The sequence below is a fragment of the Pezoporus wallicus genome, unplaced genomic scaffold (genome assembly GCF_028554395.1).
Source record: "Pezoporus wallicus isolate ANWC-B61680 ecotype Strahan unplaced genomic scaffold, APGP_CSIRO_Pwel_v1 contig_5785, whole genome shotgun sequence".
NCBI lineage: Eukaryota > Metazoa > Chordata > Aves > Psittaciformes > Psittacidae > Pezoporus > Pezoporus wallicus.
This window is the reverse complement of record NW_026641150.1, coordinates 5,169,496-5,191,786: the sequence shown is the minus strand read 5'-3', so window position 1 is coordinate 5,191,786 and position 22,291 is coordinate 5,169,496. Positions and strand designations below refer to the sequence as shown.

The window sequence follows — 22,291 nt, the reverse complement described above, 5'->3', positions numbered from 1 at the left end:
TCCTTAATATTTCTGAAATAATGTGGCCATTCATGAACATCTTGCCTTTTGATGCAACAGGTCATCTTGGGCATACTGTGGGGATTACTGGCAGCAAAAGTATTTGTAACATCTGAAGTGAAACAACCTCAGAAACTTTCTGGCCTCTCAGCCAGAAGCAGACTTTAAGGCACGAAATGTCTATGAGCTGTGACACAGCATCTGAGGTCAAGGAGAGGATGGAAGGGGCTTCCTCCAGAGCTCAGCAAAGCAGCATGGATAGGCCACCCTGGAACTGGCTCACTGATACTGGCTCACAGAGGTGAGGGTATTCTGAGAGGGACAGGAAGTTACTGGCCTATGCTTGGCTGGCCAGGGCACTTCTGAGCCAATTTTAAACGTGCTGCAGGCAGGGTGAGAGAACTTTAGGTTCACTTTAGATTAGATAGGTAAGAATGGCAGGTAGCCAGTTCCACATAAAAAGAATGGCTTACACACAACTTTTCTTTCTTTCCATCCTAAATAAATAGGATGATAAATAAATAAATATCCTAAAAAAAGGGTAAGTATTTCAAAGGAAGCCACTGCCTGGGTTGTGAAGCATTACTGATGCTCTCAGCTCAGCATTAAGTGCTCTTTCAGATAAGTTATTAGCAAAACACTGGGGAAGACAGATATTTGAGTTTAGGAATGGGAATCTGAAACTGAAATGTGTGTCTTTCCTTCCATGATACAGCAATATAGAGCCTCGTCTGCTGTGGGAAAGGGTGGAGAAGCTTGTACCAAGGCCAGGCAGTGGCAGTTCTTCAGGTTCAAGCAACTCAGGCTCACAGCCTGGCTCCCACCCCGGCTCTCAGAGTGGGTCTGGAGAGCGGTTCCGGATGAGATGTAAGTCCTTTCCTCGCCCTCTTTAACACTGTGTTTCTAAATTTGTGAAGTTGTGAAACAATCAGTAATGAAGGTTGAAAATCCTCATTGGGAAAGACCTTTGAGCATGCAGTACCAAAGCTGGGTTAGCTTCCAGTACCCCCACTTGACAGTATGTCCTTACTTGGGGAAGATGGTAGGCGTAGAAGTCATTGTGGAAATGTTTCATTGTTTTTTGATTCACATTCAGTCACTGCTGCATTTTCCTGTATGCAAACAGTACAGTCTCGATGCTGTCACAGCTCCCTTCCTTGTGTGCAGGGGCACATGATGCTTGTTGCTGGTCACCTTGGTGGTGGCTGATGGGATGCAGACTGCTATGGACACGTCTCAGCTGGGTTATGTTGGATGCTGATGCAGGTTCTCCAGTTTGTGGCTAAATTCCAGTTATTCTCTTCGATCTACAGCTGTGTGACAGTTTACTTCATCTTCAATCATAGACCAGCTGCACCTATACAGATCACAGCTTATGATGGCTTTTTACATAGTCCTTCAGGAACAATGTAGTAGTGAACCAGTGAAACTTAGGTCTTCCTGTCAGGCATAGCCTGATAACTTTCTCATCTCTCTTCCTCACTACAAAGTGAAGTAAGAAAATATACTTTAGCTCCCTGCTTAATCTGTTTTGTTCTGTGTTCTTTCTGGGGCCTTGCCGCATGCAGCATCGTCCAAATCAGAGGGTTCTCCATCACAGCGTCATGAAAGTGCACCTAAAAAGCCTGAAGAGAAAAAGGAAGTCTTCAGACCTATCAAGCCTGCTGTAAGTTGCATCCATTTTCCCTTGTCTTCCCTCTCTTTGAGGCAGGCCCACAAAATGTACAGTGTGAGCTTACATTCATGATGCCGTTGAGGGTGAACTTCAGCTGGAGTTGAAGTTTCTGTCGTGCAGGCCTAGCAGCATGTTCTGGGCTCTGCCATTGCCTCCACACATCACAGTACTTGAAACATTAGAATTTGCTCTGCTTCTGGAATTGATTTCTGCTCTCTAGTCTTCTTCCTTCCTAATCTTTTTCTTTCTCTCTTTCAATCCTGTGCTTCCTTCCCGGGGCTGGACCAATGGTGGTGCTTTTGACCTGAATGTGCCAATGCTGGGCTGAATGGTGCAGGGAGAAGTGGTAAGACCTTAAACTGCTGCTATTTTCTGTAAAAGATTTCTGATATTTTCTTTATCTGGCTGCTGTTACAGTTTGATTACAGCTCAATGTCCAGTTGTATCTGGGGGATCACGGTATTTCCAACTTTCGTTATAACTTTTTTGCTCTTGACATTATGATACTGCACTAGCATCCAAATCTATCCGTTAAAGCTGCTTTCTTAGAGAAACATAGAGCTTGGTCCTCCACTTCAGAGAGTACAATGTGTGAAGTATTGGCGGAATTTGTATTCAACTAAGTAAAGCATTGCTACACGATTGAGAGCAGACTGCACTGACTGTAAACTTGGTTTACCCACACTCCAAGCAGCAGACAGCAGAGCAGCTTATGTCTCTTACTGACACCTGTGTGTGACTGAGTGGATGTTACTGAACCTGATTTCTCAGGTGAACTCCTTAGTGTGGATCCATGCAACTGGAAATGGATCAAAAGGTTTCAAGGAAATCAGCACTCTGTGACTGTGCCTTGGGTGGCTCAGTAAGCCTTAGGATCTTTCTGCTACCTTGCTGCCTGGATTTCTTGTGGTCATTGCTATTAACCTGCAGAGTTTAGGGAAATGACCTGTGACAGTCAACCACTGGGCAAGAGTGGGTCCAGCTGCTTGTATATGTCCTTCAGATGGTATCATGGGTTAAACTGAAGTCATAATCAGGATAGCTGGCATTTAGAGTATACATTTTTCTGTAATATGGCAAGGCCTCCTTACGTTGACTTTCTTGATGCTTTAATTTATCAGAAAGTGAGCTTTAGTAACTCACTATCAAGAATGAGTAAATCAAAAGAAACAATACTGCTGGGGCTATGGAAATGAACAATGTTGAGCAATGAACAAGTGAGCAAATTGGGTACTGATTCTGTGGGTTTGTCTTGCAAACTCTTCCTTACAACATTAGTTTTTTCCTCCCTCTCCCATCAGGATTTAACTGCATTGGCAAAGGAATTGCGAGCGGTAGAGGATGTGCGACCTCCACATAAAGTAACAGATTATTCATCCTCAAGTGAGGAGTCAGGGACAACGGATGAGGAAGATGATGATATGGAACAAGAAGGAGCAGATGAATCTACTTCTGGACCAGATGATGTCCGAGCAGTGTTAGTTCTTCTAACAGTGTTCTGTTTTCCCTCTTGAGGGGTTGAAGAGAAAGGATGTTGGGTATTTTGACTTGTATGTTAGTTCCTTCAGCTTAGAACAACCTATGAGCAAGACAAAGTAGTATGTTCACATTTTCAAACTTAAGGGTTATCTTTTCAAAAAGTAGGCTTCTATATATTATGCCTTTGCCTCTTCTCCCTTTATTTGTTATAAAGCAAGAAGTGGTGTTTAACAAACTCCTGACTCCTTTTCCTTTTAAATAGAGAAGCTTTCCTAGGCAGATTATGTAAATACTCCACTCTGAGCACAATATAAATTAATTTTGAGTGTGCCTTGTTGTGGGGCAGTGAAAGCTAGGGAATAAGTGCTGTTATCTCACTCAAGTTATTTCTTGTCCGGCAAATAGGTCAACGTTGAACTTGAGCAATGGTGAAACAGAGTCAGTGAAAACCATGATCGTCCATGACGATGTGGAGAGTGAACCTGCCTTGACTCCTTCTAAGGAGGGCACCTTAATTGTCCGACAGGTATTGCTTTTCCTTCCCTGTGCAGTTCTGCACTTTTTCTGTGCTCATTAACCCACTCGCTCATTCACCCATGCTGTTTCTACATTATATTTGTTGTTCGTATTATCAAGACGCAGCTGTAGTGAATTCCAGATGAGCAAGATGTTTGATGCATGCAAAGAGGAGAGTAGCCCTTCACTCCTTGCTTCTGTTTTGCATGCTTTCCAGTGACACCATGGCAGTACCATGCAGAATTCCTCAAAGTCTGTGGGAGAGAAGGGTAGAAAAGCTGCAGGTGTTTGGAGCAAGTACCTGGAGCAAGAACTTAGTTTGGTTTTACCATAGAACCAAGCATAGCTCTCAGGAGTGGGGCTGGGAAGAGGCTGGGGGGAGCATTCAGGGATTTTTTAAATAGTTCTGAACCTGTAGCTGAGGGCATACAGACCACCTAGATAACATAAACACACCCATACATACAAATTCATGCAGCAGTTACTGTGGGGGAATGGAGAAGCAAAGTAGGTGTCAAGGTAGAGAACATGGACAGAGCTAGAGTGCTGTGTTGTTGCCTTTGATTCTGAAAATACTGCATTCTTGTGCCTCTGAAAGATAATGATTCCCTGCTTTCAAACGAGCTCGTGTGTTAATGAGCGTGCTAGCTTATAGGAGTTTCCTCAGTAATCCCATTCCTGAATTTTGCAACTGAATGCCAGTTTCTTAATTGAGCCCTCTGGTTTGAAAATTAAGATTTCATGCTTATTGTTTTAGTTAGCTGAAAGCATTTGCCAGACAGTCCAAGCTTGTATCTGTATAGGATTTAAGTTAGTTTTAAACAAAACAACAGGGAAAGAAATCCTCCCTCCACCCCCAAAAATGTGCTTGTCCATGTTGTGGTGGAGGACTTTCGAGCACACTCTTCTGTTAGTGGAGCTGGCTGTGCAAGTCAGCCACAAGAACTAAGCTTTTGCCTGCTAGAAGAGGTGGGAATTTGCCGAATTCTGGTAGCTCTGCCCACTTCCCCTTTCCATCCAGGCATCAAGGCATGGATTATCAGCTTATTTAAAAAAAAAAAAATAAAAAAAAAATTAATGTAAAAAGGTAGAAAGTGAGGGAGAGAAGGAGAGAGGTTGTTAGGGCTATAGACCTTTAAGCAGCACTTGAGCAAGACAAGTGTGCCTGTTTTTTCTACAGAGTACAGTTGACAAAAAGCGTGCCAGCCATCATGAGAGCAATGGCTTTGCCGGTCGCATTCACCTCTTGCCAGATCTCTTACAGCAAAGCCATTCCTCCTCCACTTCCTCCACCTCCTCCTCCCCATCCTCCAGCCAGCCGACACCCACCATGTCCCCACAGACACCCCAGGACAAGCTAACTACTAATGAGGTATGTCTTACACCACAGCTGGCTGCTTTCGTAGGGTTATAGCAGCATTGCCTAGTAGCTAGTTTGCAAAGGAACTCCAGCCAGTCTCCCCTGCTTTATTTTTCCTGTCACCTTTGTTCCCACCCCCCAAATAACACATTTCAGTTCTGTGTAAGAAGCCCTTAACTCTAGAGCAGTCTCACGCCAAACTTGCCAGTTTACTATTTTTGCTTCCTCTTAGTCAGTCATTAATTGCATGGCATTCATTTTAAACTAAACTTGACTACTGCATTTCCAAGCCAATACTATTATATTTTTATTGTTTTATTCTGGGAGCAGGCTAATTGCAAGCAGTATGCCTCTTGAAATTAGCAGTTAATTTTGGCTTTGTCAGTAAAGGTTTGAGCTGGTAACTCTGCACGTATGAGGAGCTGCTTGTGGAAACTCATCCTTTGGGAGAGGAAGCAGCTGTGGAGGAATTTTGCTCTTTAAAGCTTGCCACATGGGCTGGGTGAACAAATCAGGTTATTACCCAGGAGGGTTGTAAAAGCCTGGGGTATTGTTGTTTTGGAATAATGAATTGGGGAGAATCTTTGGGTTTTTTCCAAGTATGTGTGTACTCTGAAAAGCAGCTGTGTAAAAATGACTGTTCTCCACCAGTGCTGCTTGTGTCCAGGCGGAGAAGCAAGGCATTGCTGCAGGGCAAGCTCCCTCTTGCTGTCCTGGGCTGATCCTGGGCTGATGCCTTCCCTTACCAAGTGCTGGTGGGCAAGCCTGGTCCTTCACATGTGTGTAACCCCTTCAGCAGAGGAGATGCACACACGTGAATGATAGGCATCATTCACCCCTTACCAACCCTAGCAGTTGTGGTGGTTCCACTCACAGCTGGGTGGCCAGCTTGGCTTTTGGGGAGAACTTTCTGTGTGCAAGTAGTGGTGGTACAGGGGAAGCAAAACTTGGTGAAAATAAGCTGCTGCTTCTTAGGGTAGAGCTGTACTGCCACGTAGGCATGCAAGTGCTATGACGAGGGAAGGTTGCAGTGAGTTGGGTAGGCTTATGGCAATGCACGTGTTCACCACAGGATCAAAAAGGCTTCTGAACCACATAGCAGTAGGGTGGGTGGGAGGATTTCCTCCTGGAAATTTGGTTAGCATAATATTAATTTTCAGCTATGCTTCACCGGTCTTTGATCTTTCTGAAAGCACACTCTTGTAGGTTATAGAGATCAGTTGATTGATCCAGAGATATGACTGCTCATTACTTTGATCTAAGCAGTAAATAAGCAGGGTTCAGTTAACTCAGCTTGGGAAGCGGAGGCTGTGGCGGTGGCTGGTGGCGAAGGAGCCTTTTGGTATTGAGCTGTGCAGGGGAGTGATACGCTCCTAAGACCCATTGCTATTTTTTTCTGCAGATAGAGGCTTAGAAAGGTAGAGGCTGAAGATCAGTTGATGATAAAGAAGTGCCTCTGTGTTCGCATAAAGCTGAGCAAAATCTCAGTACTGCTTGATATACCTTACCCACATGCACACCTTTTACATATTTTTTTTTTCACTTGTCCCATTCTGCTTCAGTATTCAATGTTGTCACTTTAATACTAAACTGGCAAGGGTTTTTAAGTTGTTCCATTTCCACTTTTAACAGTCCATTGTTTCACTCGTCTTCTTTCTTTCTTTATGTTTTTTCATGTTTAGACCACATAACTCAGCAAGCACCAGTGATTTTATCCACTACATATTCATAGCTTCATGTTACCGTTTGCTACACCTTCCATACTAATGAGCCCCTTTGTTCAATACAGGTTTAATATGTTGCTTTGTCAGATAAAGGTGGAAGAACCTGCTGCAGCTTTCTGGCAAGAGGCTCAGGTTAAACAAAATAGGGAGAAAGAACAGTAGTGGACATTGAAAGAAACGTAATCCATCATAGAAGTGAATGCTTGATCCCAGATGGTTCTAATTTTGTTGCACAAGCCAAGAGATCAAACTTCATAATTTATTAAACTAGCTCACTTTAGTAGATGCTTCATAAATTCAGAAGTCATACATAGGTAGTGGACAGCTTGCAGATCAGATAGTATACATACATTTAAGCAGATTTTTTAAAAAGTAGACATTCCCTCGCTTTCTGCCTGATTGTAGGGGCCAGTCCTATAAATCTTCACTATCAGCTGAGGTGACAGGGATGATGATTTAGCTGATTATATCTTGCTGTAACATGTGCAGTGTGCATATGTATCTAGTTCAGATGTGGTGCCTGCAGTGCTTTGTGTATATATAAAGGGAGTATAAAAGCTTGGGGAGGCTCTGTAGCATAATTCTGTAGTGACTTAAATATGTTGGTTGTTGTTATCTCTGCTTTTTATTGTCATTAATATTAATAAAGTTGAAATTTACATTGCAGACTCAGTCCGCTAGTAACACACTCCAGAAACACAAATCTTCCTCCTCCTTTACACCTTTTATAGACCCCAGATTACTACAGATTTCTCCATCTAGTGGGACAACTGTGACTTCTGTGGGTAAGTAAAGTAGCTGGAGACGACAATTGAAAAAAGGTTCAGTGACTTCAGTGGCTCTTTAACATACTACAGATGTTGCCATCATGCTTTTTATTTTATTTGCAATGAAGTGCATAATTTTATTTCTTTTTCCATTTACATTTCTTACAAAGAGAAAGACTTGCTCAGTTTTCTCAGTTACTGATTTGGGTAGTATGGTGTAAAGAATTTATGGCCAGAATTTAGCACTTGAGGGGTATTACATGTGCTTTACTTTTCTTTTTTTCCAGTAGGATTTTCTAGTGAAGCAATGAGATCAGAGGCAATAAGGCAAGACCCTACGCGGAAAGGATCAGTTGTCAATGTGAATCCCACAAATACACGGCCACAGAGTGATACCCCAGAGATTCGCAAATACAAGAAGAGATTCAATTCTGAGATACTGTGTGCTGCCTTATGGGGTAATGCAATCCTGTTCTTCCCTTGCCTCCTGCAGTTCTGAAGTGCAGACTTGCCAGTATGAGCTTACAGGCTTTGAGAATGCATCTCTGAATCTTTAGCTGTTTCTCTGCATTTATTCAATGCTTGTTCGCCTCTTTTTGTTGCAGGAGCTGCTTATTACTATGTTTTTCACAGTATGTTGCTTCTGCTTTGATATAATTTCCTGCTGCTGGATATATGCTTCTGATGGCACAATTTAAACTTCCTTCAGCTGATCATGATGTGCTTTTCAGCTCTCTCTAACCCCTCCTAGTACATCTCTTGCAGCTTTTCGGAGCTTGTAGTCATCTTTGCATTGTGCGCCTGGTACACATGGGTATTTCTTTTGAAAAATAATCATCTTCTTGAGCCTCTCGCTAAGTATTGTTTCAGAGCTTTATTAAAATGTGTTTTGTAAGATAACTTTCCATCTCAGTCATCGGTTTATGTAGGAAGGAAGGAGGAAGAGAGCAGGGTAAGAGTGTAATTTTCCAGTGTGAGGCTTTGGCTTGGTTTCGTTAAGAGTGGTTAGTGCAGAGAGAAGCTGGGCATGGGGTGTCAGCTGACCAAGTGTGTCTGGCCGCCTTGTCACAAGTGATAATTTATGTCAGTGTCAGACAGTTAGGATCCTACATGGGTGAAAGTCTTAGAGCAGTGCTTGTTGCCTGCTACAGTGTGGAATTACTGCTGCAACACCCAGCAAAAGGCTTTCTCTGCTGTGTCATTTCTTTTTTGGCCAGAACCCATGGGGCCACTTGATCTATTTTTCATTATCTAGATGTTAATGTGTATTACATACATACTGCATGTATTACATACATATTTATCTAGTATACCTAAACTTAATAGACTGTAAATGCACATGAGTGTCGTCTTAAAAACTGTGAAGAAGAGGGTTGGCCATTCCCCTGAGTCACACAATGATTGCATGGGTAACGCACTGCACTGCTCTTGTGTGCATTTTCACAGCTCTTTCCAAGGCTGTAGCTGTCTTTTGGGCTTATTTCCAGTATTTCTTGTATCTCAGAGCAGCACTGTTGCCCTGTCCTTCTGGGCTGCAAAACCATGTCAGTTAAACCATGTTGGCTCTCCCAACACCTTATCTTCCTATCTGCTGCTTTCTTTATTTCCAGAATTTACTGGTAAGAATTTTTAGCCCAGTGCTATTTCTGCCTGTGTTCATATGAATAAATTCTCTGATAAAATCAAGATTTGTGCAATGTAAACTTTCAGGTTGAGAGAGGGAGAAGGCAAAGAGAAATCATACAGGATCAGTAAAGATGACTCATAATTTCTCTGATCTGCCTTGTTTTGCCAGTAGCAATTTGTGTTAATGGCTTTATATTTCTTTCATATATGTATTTGGCTGTTACAGTGATTTAAAGTACAGGTGTAAAATCCTAGAGGTGTTTCACAGCTGTAACAAAGCATTTCCTTGTTGAAACTTTAAGGCTAACCTGATGGTGATGCAAGCTGGTACACATGCTTATTTCATGATAAGGTTTACCTTCCTTTACCCTTAAGCAAATTAAGGCATTTCATGATGATATTTCTTATTCAAAAAGAGTGGGACTTGCTTTCCTTTGTTTTGCCTTGCCTTTACAAGTGGTAGTGCCATAGTATCTGGCAGGTTGATGATTGCATTAGGTCTGTGATGCTGTTTCTTCTAGTTCTGAGGGGTGAAAGTCAATGTCATGGGTTCAGTAGAGTAGATTTGTACACCCAGCCTTCATAGAGAGCCCATACTTTCTCTGGAAGCATTTCCATTTGTTTGAAGAACCAGAACTGGTTAATTGTAGGGTGGTGGCAGAAGAGCTCTGCTGGCCATGAACAACGATAGTGCTTGCACTGCTTGCCACCAGCATAGTACCTCATTAGTTTAATCTTAAAATGCATATAGCTAAGGGAAGAGGTCATGGACGGGTGCACATGCAAACTTGAAGCAGAAACAACTGCACCACAAAGGCAGCAGAGGAAGAGATGAGGGTTAAGGTGAGAGCGATTGAGCCCTGATCTGCAGACAGGGGAAGGGACCCGTAGGAAACAGTTTGCATGTGGCTTGCCTTGAATTGTAGTCATACATGTTGAAGCTGAATCACTTACAGCTTTAGTCAGTGGGTCCTGGAGCTGCAGGAAGGAGACCAACTGCTGGGCACTTCCTTGGCTGGTTTGGTGGTGCTACAGCCTGCGTTGATCCCAGAGCATGTGCTTTGCTCTCCCCGCTTCCTTTTGCTGCTTCCCATTTTAAGGACGCCTCCCATTAAGAAAGACAGTAGGTGTGAAATGCCCCTGGGCCTGTGGTATGGGATCCAGCAAGTACTGACCCAGTGCAAGGTGCAGAGGCAGGAGGAGGGCACAAAGGGGGATGGAGGGGGTGTCAGCAGCTGAAGAAGAGCATGGGAGTGTGGCAGTACCTCTCCCAAGGCAAGCGCTGTGGCTGCCACCATCCATGTGCTCTGCTGCCTGGAGGAGGCAGAGAGGAGCAGAGCAGCAAATCTGAGCAAAGGATGTGATGGTTTCTGGGAACTGCTGAGGCCTCTTGAATTTCCTTACTGAAAAGGCAAGAAAGAGGAAACTGAAGATGTGTGATAGTTTCCAGCCTTTCCATAGGCTACATCTGCTGTTTTATCCAACCAGAGGCTTTTCAGAGTGCCCCAGCACCAGTAGCTCAGGCCCCTTCTCCGTCATTACCTCCTTCTGGCTGCCACTTATGCTTAAAGCTGACAAGTTTTGCATTGTGATTGCAACACAGGAGTTCAATAAAGCGAGTCATACATTTGCTTTGATTTCCATTCCCTATATCTGACCTGTCTCTGAACAATTTGTAAGCTCCTGAACTGAACACTATTGCAAATAAATAGTTAAGAAATTTAAGAGTGACGGTATATTAGTAGAGCTTTAAAATCCAGTCTCACACATAGATACTCATACATTTATTTCTAAAAAAAAAAAATTGATTTTAAATACTAAGGTTTTGGGGACTCTTGGAAAGTGTCCAAGTGCATATTTGGACCTCTGTATAAAGAAAAGGGCCTACTGACTTTTCTCATCTGCAGTTGCTTATCTTTAGGAGGAATCTGTGGAAATACAAGATTACTGTAACTCCTCTGGTTATAACATTCAGGGGGAAAAGATTGTTGGGAAGCAGAGGACCCACCCTGGGTCTATCCGTTTACAGGAGGGCTGCACTACAGTCTGTTTCTCCAGTGGGGACCAGGCTCCTACAACTGCTTTTTTGCAAGTGGCTCTTGTCAAGAGCTGCCTGTTACCACCCCCATTACTGACAGTTAATACATCCTTGGAATACATAAGCTTGGGTACCACTTTGTGCCGTCCCCCCTCCTCCAACATTAATGTGCCATTTTGTTTGGGAACTGGTCCTCTACAAAGCTCTTACTCTCTTGAACACTGCAATTTGGTGGCAGTAGTCACTGTGGCAGGTAATACATATAGAAAGCCTCTATATCATGAGATCTTTTAGGCTGCAGGCAGCTGAGACCCAGCTGGCAGTGGTTAGACCTGCTTGAAACAGGACAGTTGATATACCAATCATCAGTTCATCAGAATATGTGGAAAATCTGCCTACTAACTTGGATCTTTGGTTTTGTTTCTTCTAGGAGTGAACTTGTTAGTGGGCACTGAAAGTGGTCTGATGCTGCTAGACAGAAGTGGTCAGGGGAAGGTTTATCCTCTCATCAATCGAAGAAGATTCCAGCAAATGGATGTACTTGAAGGGCTGAATGTCTTGGTGACAATTTCTGGTAAGGTTAACTGTTCAACATGACTTTTTCCCCCCATCTAGTATGGCATGGCAGAAAGCTTTTCTTAGCAGCCTGTGTGCTGAGGGGAAGTCCTGACTTGATTGAAGTCAGTGGGTTTTCCATCATTTCACCTCTCTGAGTCTATAGTTTGTTTCTGCAAATGAATCATTTTCTACGCTACACCCTGTGCCTGCTTGCCCCCGTTCTTCGTCCTGTGGGGTGGCCTTTAAAAATCCTGCATGGGGTTAGGGGAAACGTCAAGATTTATTAGTTTGTTCAGTGTGTGGGAGCTAGAAGTTACTGCTTTGTGAACTTTGTAGAAATGGCATTCTTTCCCTCTGTCATGATTACTTTCAGCCTGGCCTCTTTCTAACCAAAACATGATTTGCCACTTGGGTTTACAGCCATCTTGCATGTTGAAAAGTGATGGGGGGGGAATGCTTTCATGAAGTCAGGAAATAAGAATGATACGCAATGAGCGTGTGTGTGTTGGTGAGAGGGGAGTACAGTGTGTACGTGATGTGGAAATTACCAGTGTGCGAAGGCAGATCGGTGCATCGTTTGGCTTTACTCTCACCGGGTACAACTGTAGATGCAAAGCAATGGGAGATGAAGGGTGATGGTGATTGTTGTGTTTGTTTTGTGTGCACTGATGGAAAAATGTGTTTTATGAAGCTGGAGATTCCAGACTCTTTGGCTCCAGACTGTTATTGCATAAGGTTATCCTGCTGTTAAGCAACCTCATGTGGTATGCTGTTAATCTTTCTTCACAGGTATCATTCAGCCATTTACCTTTCTTTTATTTTGAATTGTTTGTGAAATCAGCTTTTGCTATGCTGCATATGTGTGACAGGGAGAGAGTATAAATGAGGTTTCTCACAGTGGTCCCTGTGGGGCTGTTCAGAGCCACCCAAATTTTGGTGAGTCTCCAGAACCCCTCAGTGGAGTAGCTCTCTGGCTCTCCCAACCCTTGTGCAAAAGGTTGCACACCTAGACAATTTAATGCAATTTAATGCATTAATGGTATTATGCTACTACAGGCTCAAAGAACTGTGCCCATGCTGGTCTTGTCAACAGAGGGCTTCGTTTCTGTCTAGAGCAAGTGTATTTTATTGGCTTGTTGCTTGCTGCATTCTCAGCTACTGTTAGGCTGTGAAATCTTTAAAAAGAAAGGATGAATCAAGGAGGATTAAAAAACCCCCACAACCTGCTGTGTGTCCTTTTGATGTTTAGTGCTGTATGTTAAAATATAAGCTTTTTGTAAAGCACCATTTGATACACAGGTTATTCTATAGTAGACCTTGTAAACAGAAATACCGTATAATCCAATTGGTGTAAAATCTGTTGGTTTGAAGCAGACCTTACGCAGACAAGCATCTGTGATTTAATCTTGGTTCAGTTGTTTTAAGTTTATTTACGTTTGTGTCAGCCACAATCTGAGTACTGACACATCCATTTTCTTTTCTTCCTTTAAAACTATTGCTTCCTCTGTAGAGACACGCTACATTAACCCTCAAGAGTCAGCTGATCTTTGGCTGGATTATGCCTTCATCTCTGTCCCATCTCCTGTGTCTTACGGGAGATTGCTGGAGTACAAGGCAGGAAAGAGGTATCCCAGCCCACTAAGAGGCAGGGCTGGTGGAGCATACTTGGTGAAACTGTGATGCTGTTATGCCCAGGCTCCCCCTTATATCCTCCTTTTGGCTTCTGCACTGCAGTTTTTAATGGAAGCTTCCCTCATGCTGGGCTTCCCTTGGTGACTTTTTATTTGCAATGAGTTGCTCCATCTCTTCAGGCAAACTAGGAACCCTGAAATGAGGTTGTGTTTCTGCATATGGTCTATTCTGGCAGACTGGTTATGGAGCTGCCCCTGAGCTTTGTCCCAGGACTGCTACTGCTTATCTGGGAGAGGTGTTCAGCTCCCTACGGTGCACTCGGCTGTATGCGTGTTTTGGGGAGTGATGTGCTGATGCTGGTAAGTTTTGAAAGGTGTCACCACATGGTACAAGGAAGTTGCAGTGTGTTAGGAATTTGAGGGGTTTGTCACATAAAATTGTTTTTAATATACACTCCTGAGTCTGAAAACCTGAAATCAAGTATTTCCCCAATTTATATGTGAATTACAAAACTTTCTGACAACAAAGCTTGTGATACTGAGATAGTGAGCTTCTATGAGAAAGCTTTGCAGGTCAAAGAGAGTAGTTAATCAGTTCTTCAGTGCATACAGTTGAGAGGCTAACACAGTTCTGGCTGCTCAGGTAATGATACAGTGCTGAAAGTCACAAAAATGCAGAAGGAGAGAGAGGCAGCATGTATACAGAACATGCTCCACTTGTGGCTCGCTGAGGATTTTGCTAGCCCAGTGGGCTGATGGTGGCACTTGGGAGGGTAGGAGGGGACGACAGAGTGGAAGAACTGGTTGGAATCTGCCTGCTTAATAATTAAAAAACACAGTGACAATAAAAATCAAAACTCAATCTGGGAAAAGGGACTTTGCATTCAAAATAATGTCTATGGGAGAATCAGAACCGGGAGTTCTCATAGAAATCACTGGCTGATAAGTTCATTTGATGGCTGGACCAGATTTTTGTTTCCTATTTCATAAAAAATACCATAAAAATTAGACAAAGATAAAGAAAATAAAAACCAGAAAATTCCCACAAAATAAAAGAGAAAAACAACACCCAGATTTTTGAGAGCTATTTAAACTGGCTAGCAGAGATTTACAAGCAGAAGGCTCTAATCCCCGCACTCCCAATACAGCAGCAGAACTTGTTTATGTCACTATATAGTGATGTAAAGATGTCCATCACATAGCCATCTTTATATCACTAACTGGTCCTTCTCTTTTCATGCCAGGCTGCTGAAAGGCAGAGGAATTTCCTGTCTTGGACTTTCCTTGTGGTATAGACACTAAAACACAATGGGAACACGTGAGATGTTTTGCTGTTGTTGTTTTGAAAATGTTTCTGATTGGAGAGAAATACCCTGGTGCACATGATATGAACCAAAAAAATACCCAACCAACAACTTAGCCACGTGCTGGGAAATTCCTGTGTGTATTGTTTGTTTCGAGTCTTCAAGTTTGACTAAACTAATGAGAGAGGTAAAGCCATGGAAATATCTGAGAGGCAGTTTGTTTCCCGGTGGCCAGGGACTCGTCATGCCTTTAAAAACATTTGGTGCATTGTACTGACCTGGAGCCCTCTGAGCTCTTCTTTGCCCAAAACTGCAGTGCCTTCTGGTCTGGACTGTGTTCCCTGTTTTTCAGTGTTTCTAAAAGGGCCCTTGTGGCTATTGTTCCCAGTATGTTCAGGGGAGGACCTTTCCTTGGTCAGATGTGGGGCTCCTGGGAATATTGTTTCCTGCTTTAGTCCTTTTTCCACATCTTCAGAAAGCTGCAGGATTGGTGGGGCTTTATTCCTTTATGAAACATGGCTTAATAAATATGAAGTCAGGCAATAAATCAGGGTGCTCATTTACTGCCAAATCTGCTGTCGCTTTTGTAGTGGGGATAAACACAGGACAGCACAATGTTACTTCACATTTAATTTAGTGCCATGAGAACAGAGGGGCTTTTAAAATTAAATAGCAGGTCCAGTAGTTGAAAATGGGTCTCTAATTCCACTTTAAATTCAAGCTCAGTGAACAGATTTTTGACTTCAGAAGTGCCTCCTCTTTTCATCCTGCCCTTCCCCATCCAAGTAATCATAAAAAAGATCTTTCAGACTGTGCATCTTTGTAATGGAATGGTTTGTAGCACTGGAGACCGTGGAGCCAGCCTGTTTGCAAGCTATGCTTCCCCATGTGCTGCCCCTGTGGCTGCTTTTCCCAAGGATCCCAGCTCTGTTAGGGGTTCTTCTGCCATCAGGGCAGGGACTCTGTGCCAGCTCCAGGACCCCAGTGTGGAGCTGTTTGGGCACAGCAGGATGGTTTCAATGCTTGGGCTTCGTCTCCTGCTTCAGCGGCATCCCCAGACGCTGTGCGCCCATCCCTGAGATGAGCAGCCAGCTGTGAACTGATCCATCAACAGGCGTCATGGAAAACTTAAAAGACAAAGACATCAGTTAAAATCTATAGCTGGATTGGGCTGGAAGGTTGCTGGGTGGAACATCCTGGCAGCTCCTGGCTTTCTGCAGCATAGAAAGTACAGTGTCACTTGGCCAGCCCAGCACTCACTGCTGTACAGGTCAGCTGTCTTCCTCTCAGCTCTAAGGGCTGCAAGATACTGTACACATTCACCTTGTTGCCTCATCATGGCTGGAGAAGCAGTAGCATGGAGCTACTCCACTGACAATTTGGGTCCCTGACAGCATCTCCTGTTCCATAGAATCATAGAATAGTTTGGGTTGAAAGTGACCTTAAGGCTCATCCAGTTCCGCCCCCATGCCATGGGCAGGGACACCTTCCACTAGACCAGGTTGCTCCAAGCCCTGTCCCGCCTGGCCTTGAACACTGCCAGGGATGGGGCAGCCACAGCTTCTCTGTGCAGCCTGTGCAGCGCCTCACCACTCTCATAGTGAAGACCTTCTTACTAATGCCTAATATAAACCTACCCTTTCAATTTAAAGCCATTCCCCCTTTTCCTATCCCTACATGCCCTCATAAAAAGTCCCTTTCCAGATTTACTGTAGGCCCCTTTAGGTACTGGAAGGCTGATACAAGGTCTCCCTGGAGCCTTCTCTTCTCCAGGATGAACTAGCCAGATTTTCTCAGCCTGTCTTCACAGCCCTCTGACAATCTCCATGGCACTCCTGGACTCACTCGAGCAGGTTCACGTCCCTCTTGTGTTGGGGGCCCCTTCTCTTCCATGTGCAGAAACCTCATGCGGCCTTACGAAATGGCTCCTAGTCTAAGCAGGGATGATATCTCTTCCTTGCCTCTAGCTTCATCTGTGACACTGTAATGGCTTCCGGCAGCAAAGCATCTGGAGAAAGGAGGATGCAAGCTTTGAGTATGTGCATGTAAAGCCACCCTCTTGCTAGTTCAGCAAATGCTTTGTAGGCCATTAGTTGTTAAAGAATCACTGATAAAGTTTATCCTGAACCTTGCTCTGCATTCAAAGAGCACTTCTCATATTAAGAGTTAAGAGTGTGAGCTATATTTTGATGACAGATGCATTGTCGCTTGAAGATAGGGCAGCCTGGGCAAGTAGATTTTCTTATATGTGGAGAAGAAACACCTCTTGCAGTTCCTGTGTGCATCCTGATAAGTATTACACCCCTTGCAGCACAAGGGAAGGGCTGCTGATGAAGCAGGCATCAGCTTTTAGCGAGCGGGTGAAGTTTGCATGGGCTGTGTGAAATTCTCTCACTGCTTTTTCAGATATTGTATGTTTTTCCTTACAACAGAACTGGTGTAAAGTGGTTCGGTGATGAAATATTTAGTGCTGCTGTTAGGAAATTCACAATTCCACCGGGAAAACAGTGACTAATTTTAATGAAACTTGACCAGTTTGTGTTAGGATGATAGATGAAATGGAAATGTCCTGGTCACTAACTGGGAAGAATTTGTAAAATCCATTTAATTTCCATATTCTTTTTCACTTTTGCTTCGTCCCTTCCAACCCATTCTATTCTCCTCTGATAGCAGTGTACATAATTTCGGGCCCTAAGTTCTATCGTGCTGCTCTCTTTTTGTGTGAAAAAGAGCCATTCTGACTCAGCTATATATATTTTTTTAACCTCAGTGCATGACTCTCTGGTGCTTTTGGTGTGGGAGTATTTACCCTTTCTGATAGAAGTTTTTTGGGTCATAAGAACCAGACAACTGATGAGCTGTTCCCTTGAGTTTGTCATTTTATGTTCATGTGGCATTGCCATGTGTTTCTGTCATTGATCATAAGGAAAGTGTGTGCTTGGGTGGAGTCTGGAGTAAAGGTGTTGTGGATGTAAAAACTGAAGGATATCTCTGTGGTTACAACAGTTTCTCCTTCAGTGTTATTTTGGTTTGCTCTTCAGGGCTTTCTGTTTGCTTGGGAAGGGTTTTTTGTGCTTCTCTTCCTATGGAGATAAACCAGTCTTTTTCATTTTGTGGCCAGGTAAGAAGAACAAGTTGCGAGTTTACTATTTGTCCTGGTTAAGAAATAAAATCCTTCACAACGACCCTGAAGTAGAAAAAAAACAGGGCTGGACAACGGTGGGTGACTTGGAAGGCTGTGTGCACTATAAAGTTGGTGAGTAGTGAATGTACTAATCAAATTGTTGGGATTAAAGCTGGCTGGAAAGGGAACTGCAGTGTGTGTAGCTGCTGGGTTTAAGGTTTGGTTTTATTTCTAGCTGTGTTCCCTATCCCTCGGGGTGAACTTTTCTGGCAAAGCACCAGCATAGATGGCAGGTTATTGGGCTAAAATGAATATAGAAGAGTTTTCACAGTGGGATGCTGGGCTGTGAACTGGAGCAGGTGCAAATCCCCATCTGTCTCTTTCCTGTAGTGGATGCAGCTTCCAGGAGAGTGCTAATATGGGCAGTGAGGGCAGTAATGTTTCACCACCTCTGTTAGACCTTTTAGGTAACAGAGAGACTCTTGTCAACCAGCAGCTGTTCTCTCTACCAGCAGTTTTCCCTTTTCACAGTTTTACCATGATGAAGTCACATGCTGGCATGGAGTGAAAAAATTCTTTCTTTTAATGTATATTTTAAATATTGAGGGGGAGAGGGGAGAAGAGAAAAGGGAAAAAAAGAGGGAGGAGAAAGCAAACCCATCTAGTGCATGAGCTTTGGGGAGGCATCTGGGAAAAGAAACATATGTTTAACTTCAAGATGATTCATTGATTCCCCGTAGCTCACAGAATTTCCTAATGCCATCTCAGATCCACTGCAGTACACTTATGGGATGAAGTGTGCTTTCATTAAGCAGGTGGCTTTTGAGTAATTTTAAGTAATTTAAATGGATTTGACTGTAGAAACTTCCACCAAAACTAGTGAAAGACATGTAGCGTTCAGTCAGCAGAATATGCAGTGAGCCTGCTGCCCTGCAGGTGGGGATGTGAACCGAGAGCTCTTTCTCCTCCTTCTCTTTCATGATGCATATTAATGGACAGTGGATGTTGCCTTTGATTTGGTTTTCTTCTAAGAGCCAGCTCAGTTCCTTTCCAGCTGTGTCAGTCAATGTGGGGCAGCAGCAATCGAGCTGAGCTCCTCCTGTCATACATGTGCTCTTGGAAAAACCTGCTAGTGGGGTGTAATCAATAATGATGGCAGTAAGTGACTGCTGAACCAGGAGCTTGACCCTGAAAACAATTAATAATGCACTCCTCTGGTCTCCCACCCCGGGCTGTCAGCAGCATAATGAAGTGGCCTGTTAACAATACATTAACAGCTGTTGAAAGGAGGCTTTCCAGCAGGGAAGCATCTGAAACAAAGAGCATTCTCTTCTAGATGAAGAGGGGTTTGTTACCCTGGGCTGCAGCCTGGCACTGAACTTCCCTCTGAACCACAGATGTACAGTAGACTTCTTCAGGTAGTGAGAGGCCTCTTTGACAGCTGCACTGCAGTTCCCAAGAAGGATGAGCTGCCAATGTTTGGACTTGTGGTCTGGAGGCTGCCGCCGAGGCAGCTGGCACTGATCACTTCCTTGTCTCTTTGATGCAATGGGGGTCTTGGACGTCAGGGTGAAGTGGTATTTATGGGTCTCAGTTGCTTCAGGCAACTTTTGGCTCCTCTAAATGATAAATTGCTTCTTTGAAACTTCAGATTTGGGTGACTTCCCAGATAGCACCCAGCACAAAGAATGAGGATTATCAAAGGTCTTTTTTCACAGAGAAGGTGGTTTTGTTCGACACCCCCTCTTCCCTGAGAAAAAATTCCAAGAAGTCTTGTAAAGTAGACAAGACTGAACAAAAGCTCTGTTTTTTAGTCACTACAGCTGTGGAGGATGAGAGGCTTTTCTTTGTCTGTTGAAAGAGTGTCAAGTCCTTTAATGCTTATAGTTCGGTGGTCTTGCCTTCTTGCAGAGTAGAAGGAGAGCAAGTAGCAGCTTTGTTTCCCTGAAACAACAACTGCAGGCTTGTACAGTAGTAAGATATCTAAAAGACATTAAAATAGTATTTATTAAAGAAGTCTTCTTCTCACAAGTCTGAGATCCTCACTTCTGCCATGTTTTAAAATCAGGTTTGGAGATACAATGGTCAGAAGGTGAAAATGCACAGAGTTATTGTTTTGGAAAAGTGGCATATTCCCCCAAGACTCGGGGTAAAGAGGTTTCAGAAACCTCCAGAGGTTTCTCAGTGTCATCTAAATGCTTTTTTTTTCCTCCCCCTAAAATAGTGCTAGAAATAGGTTAATAAACCCCAACATTTGGAAGTCCCATGATCTGCTCCTTCCCAAATCCAGATGGCAGCTGAAAATACAGATACAGCAACGCTTCTGGAATGGCCATTTCTAGATTTCATTGGTCCCCTCCTGAGAGCAATAGCTTTTTCTGATGTTTGATTTAGCCAGCTGTTTGAATGTGGCAACAGAGACACAGTTGAGCATTTGTGGATCAGCTGTGTAATGACATTTTATTTCTGATAAATTCTGTGGACTTTGGTGTTCTGTTTTCAGATGAGTTATCTCAGGCTTTAAGAACAAAGAAAAGTGCTCTGCTATAAAATTTGCCTTTTGCTTTTGAAATGGACTTGTTTTTTAACTTTTTATTTCAGTTCCCTTTTTTCCTCCTTCCCTGGAGAATTTTGCCATCAGCTCAAAATGCCACTGCCAGTGCTGTGGCTGAAACTGTCAATACACTCTGACACAGTCATAGCCTTCTTTTATTGGAAATGTCCCTGTCTGAAAACTGATTTTCTTGTCATGATGAGTAAGCACTGTCTAATGTGGAAAAAAAAACAAGTGTAAGTAAGTGTATACTGACTAGGTAATTTGAAACATGGTGACAGGTTCAGTTACTAGTAAGGGTTTTTTGGTGGCATAAATGTGTCAAAGATACTTAACTACAAAGAATTAGCAATCCTAAAATGCAGTATTACTAAACCCAAATGTATGTAAGTATGGAGAAATATTGTAATTTTCTGCTTTCCTGAAGTAATTGGCATGACTTTGGAATAACTGCTGAATTCTCTTTTGTTCTGTTTAATTCCAGTAAAATATGAAAGAATCAAGTTCTTGGTAATTGCATTGAAGAGTTCTGTGGAAGTCTATGCATGGGCACCAAAGCCATACCATAAATTTATGGCCTTTAAGGTAACAATATATTTCAGCTATACATAAGATTTTCTCATAGCCACTTGCACACCTTTACAAAAATGTTCTGTCATTCTGTCATAGCCATATTACAAGTTATTCAGTAAATCTCCACAAACTTTAGATTATATTTTAATTTAGGAGGGTTTTTAGCTCTAGAGGCAGTATACTTAAAGTTCTAAATTGTAACTGAGCATAAACTAATAATCAAAATGACACAATATCACAGCTGTTTCTTTCGTCTCTCTATAAATAAAACACGAGGCAGAGAGAAGTGAACTGAATCCAAACATCTTCATCTGAGCAAACCAAGGCTTTAAGTGGTACTTGGCATTGATTTTTTTTTTTTTTTTTTTTGAACACTGCAAGAATGAAGTTATCCGGCTTGGTATAATTGCCGGACTGATTTACAGACAATCAGTTATTGTTGGTTGTGCAGATTTAAGTGAACACTAGTGGCAAATTGCCCTGAACTTTGGGGAAAACAATTCTTAATAAAACCCCAAACAGACCAACTTAAAGGAAACCCCACAGAAAATAGCTTACAGTGTTATGTGATTGGGATGCAAGAGGTTGCAGAGTAGTCTGTCCTTGTGCATGAGAGACATGTGAGCTTCAGTAGTGTGGTGGATGGGGGGCCGAAGGGATATGTGGGAGGAATAAACCCATAATATTATGTGCATTAGAGCATGTTTTCATAATACCTACTGTGGTTCTAAGCAGTAAAGTAAATCTCATTCATGGTTGTCTCACAGTCATTTGGAGAATTGGTACATAAGCCATTGCTGGTGGATCTCACTGTAGAAGAGGGTCAGAGACTAAAAGTGATCTATGGCTCCTGCGCTGGCTTCCATGCTGTTGATGTGGATTCAGGATCGGTCTATGATATATATCTACCAACACATGTAAGAGCTACTGCTGGGGTTGGGGTTTTTCTTTCTTTCTGGTTCCCTATGCCCTCTCCTGCCCCTTCTTCCCCTCAGATAACCAACATGTCAGGCTGTCCCTGTGGATCACTGCCAGATGCTGGCAGTGGTCAGTTGGGTGGAGGGGTCCAAGCAGATGAGGCCACTTGTGCTTCGGGGCTTGTGCCTCTGTCGTCTCCTTGTGGTATGTCTCCATGACTGGGAGGTGCCTGTTCAGATCTGTTTCAGGGGAAGCAGTTGAGTGGATTGCATTGCAACTGCCTGGTAGAAGCTGCAGGGAAGGTGGAAGTACAAAAATGACACAACAGCCCCCGATGAGATTCAACAGAGTTAGCAAATGCCAAGGTGGCCTTAGATACCAAGGTTTCCGTTGTTCATTGTACACAGAGGTGTCAGGTGGGCCTGCAGTTCCTAAGAACTGTTC

General features: G+C 43.2%; 1 protein-coding gene across 9 annotated transcripts in view; it reads left to right on the top strand.

The window, feature by feature from the left end:
* Positions 1–22,291, top strand: part of MAP4K4 (mitogen-activated protein kinase kinase kinase kinase 4) — a 165,102-nt gene that overhangs the window by 135,659 nt on the left and 7,152 nt on the right. For 4 of the 9 annotated variants that reach the window (XM_057422364.1, XM_057422362.1, XM_057422365.1 and 1 more), the window contains 11 exons: positions 716–867; positions 1,569–1,666; positions 2,977–3,152; positions 3,560–3,680; positions 4,851–5,042; positions 7,422–7,539; positions 7,809–7,979; positions 11,616–11,764; positions 17,805–17,934; positions 20,841–20,941; positions 21,697–21,846. In XM_057422364.1, coding sequence (XP_057278347.1) covers positions 716–867; positions 1,569–1,666; positions 2,977–3,152; positions 3,560–3,680; positions 4,851–5,042; positions 7,422–7,539; positions 7,809–7,979; positions 11,616–11,764; positions 17,805–17,934; positions 20,841–20,941; positions 21,697–21,846 — 1,558 coding nt within the window. The remainder of the gene's footprint in view (positions 1–715; positions 868–1,568; positions 1,667–2,976; positions 3,153–3,559; positions 3,681–4,850; positions 5,043–7,421; positions 7,540–7,808; positions 7,980–11,615; positions 11,765–17,804; positions 17,935–20,840; positions 20,942–21,696; positions 21,847–22,291) is intronic. The other 5 variants (XM_057422371.1, XM_057422366.1, XM_057422370.1 and 2 more) reach the window with 3 other exon arrangements.